Source organism: Stigmatopora argus, chromosome 7 (assembly GCF_051989625.1).
Source record: "Stigmatopora argus isolate UIUO_Sarg chromosome 7, RoL_Sarg_1.0, whole genome shotgun sequence".
NCBI classification, from domain to species: domain Eukaryota; kingdom Metazoa; phylum Chordata; class Actinopteri; order Syngnathiformes; family Syngnathidae; genus Stigmatopora; species Stigmatopora argus.
The window spans coordinates 16,342,877-16,350,022 of record NC_135393.1 but is presented as its reverse complement, the minus strand read 5'-3'; the positions used below and the strand labels follow the sequence as shown (position 1 = coordinate 16,350,022).

The window sequence follows — 7,146 nt, the reverse complement described above, 5'->3', positions numbered from 1 at the left end:
GACTTCACTGGGTGCCCCCCAAAAAGCACAAAACATAGTTTTAATCCAATTCTGCAATTGGGCAAGAAGTCAGAATCAGATGTATCTGAAGATTGGCTTTTGTATGGGTTTAGTTTCATTATTTTTACGTTCTTTTATTTTGATTAAAATCGACCAAGTGACAACTGACATTTTGCCAACGAATAGTCGTTAGCAAAGACAAAAAAACGAAAACAACCAGGCTATAACCGTCAATATTGTCCAAAAGCCCACTAGTAAAAAAAAACATCATGGTTTTAATATTTTCAGGTGTTAAATGATCCGTTTTTCAATCACTATGCCTGCTTGTAAAGTCAAACGGTGTAAATTTAAGATATTTAGCATTCAGTAGGCGCCTGAGATTTGATGCTAATAGAGCTGATGTTTCAGTGTCGGGCATTCTCTCTCTCTCTCACTCACTTGCGTTGCGCCATGTTATGGTGATTCTGACTCGGTTTTGAACTTGTATGGTAAAATCTCCCCGGAATCATGTAACTTTCTCCTCTGGCCCACTTGGAATTTCGGATTGCACCTCGACTATTGTTTTCCATTGAGTCGTACGCCTTGAATCCTTACCTTCAAACAACCCATGGGTTTCAACTATGCAGAGGTAAACTCACACTTATTTTGCACAATTCCAATATTTTGAGATCTGAGGCTTGCCCATTTAATTTTGAACACACTTTGACTATCATTTGATAAAACAGTGTGACTTTGAAAACAATTGTCTTAAGAAACTCTGACCAAATTCTCAAATTTTCTGCATTTTTTTGTTTCTGCTACAACCATAACCAAACGGGTGCGTTTTGAAAGCGTCACAGCCCGCAACGAAAGTCTTACATCACATTTGCGACCTGTCTACATTCGGAAACAGCTCGTACGTCCCCCCGGGGGCTTTGGGCGGCGCTTCTGAACCGGGACCCTTTTTTTCTAGCTAGTTTTGACAAGCTCAGAGTCAGCTTTGCATTCAAAGCTATTCCGTGTTCGACCGATTGTCCACGTTTTGAATAAACAATGGTTTGTCTACTACTTCTGATTGAAGTTAACTTATCGTAAAGAACAGAACTCGTACGCGGGGGTCAAAGATGAGGACGAGGGACCCTTTAGTTGTTAGGATAAGGTTGGAGACCATCGACCTCAATGTCAGTTGCTTTTTTAGAGCTATCGTTTGGGAACGCCATACATCACAGGTGTCAAAGTGGCGGCCCGGGGGCCAAATCTGGGCTGCTCCATCATTTTGTGCGGCCCGAGAAAGTAAATCATGAGTGGCGACTTTCTGTTTTAAGATCAAATTAAAATGAAGAGTATAGATGTATATTACATTTCCTGATTTTTCCCTTTTAAAAATCAATCATTGCAATTTTTTAATCCATTTTTTTTCTTTTGTGTTTTTAGTTCAAAAAGCATTTTGTAAAATCTAAAAATAAGTATACAAATATTTTCCCTTTTCCACTTGAAAAAAATATTTTGTTTCCATTTGAAATAAAGCACATGATTAAAAGACATTTTCCATTACTAAGAAAAAAAAGCTCAAATAAACATTGTTTTAGATCTATAAAAACGGACTATTTAGGGCTTTTGATCCAGTTCTCTTAATCCAATTTTAAAAAATAAATCTAGATATTAGATCTAAAATGGTCCGGCCCACATGAAATGAAGTTGACGTTAATGCATCCCGCGAACCAACCCAAGTTTGACACCCCTGCCATTCATGCTCAATTTATGTTTCCTGAAAATTGCTGGTCTAGTCGGGATCCCTAGATATATTTTCACCAAAATTAGCGAGTCAACATTGCCACATCGATGAGGAAAAAAAATCTATGAACCGACATTTAACCCCAGGAAGGATTTCATGACTTCTTTACACCCTGGATGTCATTTCCCTGAACGAAAGGTGTGCACTAGTAATTACCGGTATCGAACCCCGTAATCAGAATTAGCGCAACTCACAGGAGGGAAGGGGGGGTTTTGGTGCTAAAAAAAGCAAGTGTGGATTTGTTTGGGTGAGTGCAAGCATGCGTTAAAGACAGAGTGACACCAACTTCCCGGACAGCTGTTGGAGAAAGCTGTTTGTAAACAAAAAAATACGCAAAGGGACGTTACAAACGCTTCCGATTGCCACCTATGTGATCTACAATTTGGAGTAGAAACCCACCTGGGCGCCTCATTTTATGAGGAGACATAAACCCTGGTGCTGCCATGCCATGGCACTTTTAACCATGTGATGAATGTAAACATCGCAGCCAACAAACTAAAAAAAAAAAAAATCCGCCAAAGGAAGTCATCCGTTTTAAGTGCTTCTTTATGAGTCAAGATTTGGAAACCTCTTTCAAACTTGAAATGTTCTCAAGCCACAATTAGGGGCATTTTTATTGGCCTCTCCCAGTGCCCAAAAAAAGTTGGGACATCTATTGTTGAATTTTGTGGGAGAAAATATCAGCATTTATTTTTCCAGAGTTGTACCACAACATCAATTGCATCTTTTGTGGGAAAACTCAAAGTTACATTTACAAGGCATACCAGCAGGGGTGTAGTTAGGGGATATAGCAGGGGGGGCATGCCCCCCAAATCCCCCCCTCAAACCACCACCATTACAGTTTTCCACCCATGAAACAAATTCTTCTATTTTTTTCTACCATAGGACATTAAAATTGTTTGCTCTGTTATTGTGTTGTCAACCACAGTATCGAGAGTTTATGGTATGAATATTAAGACGACAACTTTCAATGCCATGCTAACCAATAGCAAAGCCGCAACAGACACGAACACCACAACGAGTAGGATAATAACGTCAAACAGATGGCCCAAATCATCTTAAGCAATGATATACCGTATTTTGTCGCATATTAGCCGCCTCCGCGTATAAGCCGCACACTTAAAATGTCCTTAAAATGGTTGAATTTTCAATGTCTCTCGTATAAGACCGACCCCTGATTCTAGTTTGTCTTGTTCGGTCTGGTTTGTCATCCCTAGGTAAGATGGCGACGCCTTGAGCGAGCAATGGCAGGCATAAGTAAGTGAGTTTTTTCACGTTATATACAAGACACGTTTTGTTTTTTAATTTCATTCATAGACGTCAAAATGAAAAATAAATTTGTCTTTCGTAATGGCGTTTCGTCCTTGTAACCTTGCAGTCTAATTTGTGCGCATATAAGCTGCACGCTCATCATTTTTTGGGAGTGACAAATACGAGAAAATACGGTAAATAAATATGGTACTCGGACGTTTCGTCGAAAGACGTTTGGTCCCCGGACGTTTGGTCGAACGGACGTTTGGCCGAACGGACGTTTGGTCGAACGGACGTTTGGTCGAACGGACGTTTGGTAGAACGGACGTTTGGTCGAACGGACGTTTGGTAGAACGGACGTTTGGTCGCCGGGTTGTTACTGTTGAAACCAGCTCTCAAAATTATAATCATGAGAGGGAGAGAGTGAGTTTAATATCTAAATATCTAATCTCAAAATATCAACAGTAAACTCTCTGTCATAATTTGACAGCGAGCGAACCCGGCGACCAAACGTCCGTTCTACCAAACGTCCGTTCTACCAAATGTCCGGTTGACCAAACGTCCGGTCGACCAAATGTCCGGGGACCAAACGTCTTTCGACGAAACGTCCGGTCACGATAAATATAGGTATCGGTTATGGGTTTCGTGTTTACCTATGACACGTAAACAAAGGTAAGGAAACGTTTTCTTTGTGATTTTCGTGCAAAAAAAATGACCGCAATGAGAACTTCCATTCTATTCTATCAGTAAAGGTCGCTTGACCTAATGGAGCGTTAAAACAACTTCAAATTTCAACCAAAGTTTCCATACTCAACGAACCCCATTTAGCATGTCTCAAAGCGAACGCCGACCGGAACCCAAAACGTACACGCGTGTTGGATGCGTAAACAATCAGGGCCCGGATACGGCGCCCACGATGGCGAGCAAAGCGTGGAGGTGTTTTGAGAAATGCCATCAGCAGTCCCGCCGTGGCTTTCAGCATCTCTCGGCGGTCAGAGGCCGAGGCTTTGCGGGATATCGATTCCCTCCGTCCGGAGACGGTTTCCATAATTGGTTCAAATGACCGGGGTGGCGAGAGGGATGGCTCCCTGCTGAAAAGCATTTCCCAGCCCCGCTTGGAGGCCAGCCAAGAGCTGCCTTGTTGGGATATGTTCCAGCCCCAGTCTGACTGGCAGCAATTAGGGGTGTCTGAGCCAAGCTCAGCTTGCGCTTCGCACAAACACCCCTAATTACTGCCAATTAGGCTAGGCGGGTAGGCAGATTTGAGAAGCCGTGGGGATGCTCAGGCGCGGGGTGGGCATGGAAACAATTTTCAAGGGCTCGCAAGGCGGCCGTAGGAAAAGGTTAACGTTCCCGAGTACGCTGGGGGGGGGGGATAATAGCGAGGGAAAAGAGGCAAAGAAATCCGAAAGCCGGTTCTCACCTCCAGCGACGAGCCGGGCTTCTTCTTCAGTTCCTCGCATTTCCTGAACTTGCAGATCTGGTGGCCCGTTTTGCGGTTCCGACAACTGCTGCAGACGCCGCAGTTGATTAGCCGCCTGCAGGGAGCGCAGACCCCGCACCTTTTCCTCTTCTTCTTTGCCGGGTTCCCGCTCGACGCCGAGGAATTATTCTGTGGGCAGTCTGCCAGATTGGCAATTTGAAACGCACTGTCTGTAACGGCTGCCGAGGCTGCGGGGGAGTGAAGGGCTGTCATGACGATGACCCCGGGAGGTAATGAGATGCCCCCTAAAGCCGGAATAGCTGAAAAAGTTCCAACGCGTTCGGGGAGATTCATTATCTCTGCTTCGGCAGCGCCGCATTTCAGCTTGTTCATGCATTCTCCCGCTAAAGGTCTGCAGTGTTCGGGGGATAAGGTAGAGAGGAAATTATTATTTGCCATTTGCAGCGTCTCTGGCGGCACCCCGGGCTTACCCGGCCTCTGGGAGTCGTTTCGATGCATGCCGGTCCTATTGGGGTTGATGGCGGCCGATTTCCGCCCCCAAAGCATGGCGGCGTTATCGCAGTTCCAAGGGGACATGCCGATTCTGGCGCTGGGGAAGATGGGCGTCGTGATGCGGGCGATCTTGGCGCTCTGCGGGAAGGCCCCGTTGCTCTTGTAAAAGTTGGCAAAAGATCGGTACCTTTCCATTTCCGCGTTATAATCCAAAAGCTGGCTTAATCCACCGTCCTGAAGATTATCCTTTTGTAAGAGCGACACGTCCGCGTTTTGGACGTTTTCGATGCACAGCGCGCTGCTGAGGTTGGCCATGGCGGGACGAGGGCGAGCTGGGCAAGCGCTTGGGGGGGGGACGACGAAAACCAAAACCAGGGAGGGGGTCCGAGCGGGGTGACTCCGGCCTTTGTGGAACTCCGGCTCTTTTACCGACCGTGTCGTAGCATCCTGAGCTATCTTCTCCGGTGCTACAAACGGAAAAGAAAGGAACAACAGTCACACGTCTTTTCCAATACTACCCACTAGCCAACTAGCGTTAGCCAACTAGATCTTCTGGAGGCCCATTACCGTGCTTCGATACAATTGAAAGGGTTACACAACGTTTCCTAGACTTCAAAGTAAGGGTCCCCTTACCTCATGACAAAAACTATTCCCAATCCACAACTTAAAAGACCAAGACCTTCCGTGCCTCAAATCCAAAAAAAGATCACCTGCTTCATTTCCCTAATGAAATAACCCCGAAAAGCCACAAGGGAATTTGCCTTCAGATCCTGGACCAACTAGTGTCATCCGGTCTTGTGCATGTGTGCATGTGCATGTGTGTGTGTGTGCTTCATTTCCTCTATCTCTCAGCCCAGTCTGTCTGGATTCGGTTTCCACAGATAAAAGCCCCATTAGACGCATGCAGCCCTCCTTGCATTACCTTTTTTTTCCCTCCTCAACTCTCTCGCTGTACCTGCCATCTTAATTGACAAAGCCGATCCATTGCCGGGACGCTAAAAGGCAATTGGAATCACTTCCACGGCTCCAAAATGCATCCTAATCACCACGTGGGGAGCGGAAAATGCTCCAAACGTTAGCACATCATCCTTTTAATTGGACCGCCAATCATCCAAAATGTCGACTTTTTGTTCAAAACCACCCCATTTTCAAACCACGGTCAATTTGACGCTCCCATCCTATGCAAAGCCGGTAAACAGAAGCCCCTCCTCGCCTAATGATCAGCCCTCCTCGGGATGATTATCACTTAATCAATTCGCCCGTGGAGCAAAAAACGCGGGGCCCAAAGGCAATCAAGTCTGGCTGGCATTGATTTCCAGCCTGTAAACAAACTTTAGAGAGATAGAAACGTCCAATAGAACGCAGCTCCGGAGGAACAAATAAAAAAAAGGCAGAACCGCGATGATTAACAAGAGATAACATCAGCATTTTAGGCAAAATCCCCACCGCGCCGGTCACTTTGCAGTCGTCCAAAACGCACGGCAGACGGCAAATGGCAACGGAATCGTACGTACGACGGCTTTCACCTACCTAGCAGGTTCCCGTTGCGAGGAGTTCCCGAGGCGCTAGCAGCCCGCGGCTGTGCGCACGCACATTACCGCCGAGAGATGCGTGCGGCGAGGCGCGGCGTGGCGTGGCGTGGAGGTCGCTAGCGGGAAAACAAAACAAAACAACCAAAAAAAACCAGTAAGAGTCAAGGCGCGCTCCGTAAATGCGCTCAACACAAAAGAGCCATCTTCCGGTGGGTGAGCCACTTTCTACCCTGAAAAGTGCGGGGCTGCTTTTTTTTTCTTCCTTTCTTTTCCGATGGGTGAATAACGAGGCGCTGGAAAGCGGGAGAGGGGAGTTGTGTGGTTGTCCTGATCCCGCCCGGGCTTTGTGAAGTGTGGGTTTGCGTGTGCGTTTCTCCGCCTGCCTGCCTGCCAGCCTGCTCGCTCCGCCGCCGCCGCTGCTGCTTGTCGCTGTGTGTGGCTGATTGGTGCTGAGGTGAGGACGCGGGGATGCGGACACCTACTGATCATTGGCTGGAAATTACTATAGAAACACGCAGAGGGGGGCGGGGCAGGGGGGGCTTAGGGGGCTGGCTCCACACACGCGTGCAGGGGCATATATCAGCACCTGCATATTGGCTTTTTTTATTTTTTATCTATAATAATTTAATTAGGAGCAAAGGATACGGAGGTAG

General features: G+C 46.5%; 1 protein-coding gene across 1 annotated transcript in view; it reads right to left on the bottom strand.

The window, feature by feature from the left end:
* cxxc4 (CXXC finger 4) overlaps window positions 1-6,886 on the bottom strand; it is a 32,322-nt gene extending 25,436 nt beyond the window's left edge. The window contains exons 1-2 of the mRNA XM_077604407.1: window positions 6,492-6,886; window positions 4,449-5,428 (exon numbers count right to left, since the gene is read on the bottom strand). Of these exons, the coding sequence (XP_077460533.1) occupies window positions 4,449-5,276 (828 nt within the window). The 5' untranslated portion in view covers window positions 5,277-5,428; window positions 6,492-6,886. The remainder of the gene's footprint in view (window positions 1-4,448; window positions 5,429-6,491) is intronic.
* Window positions 6,887-7,146: the final 260 nt, after the last annotated feature.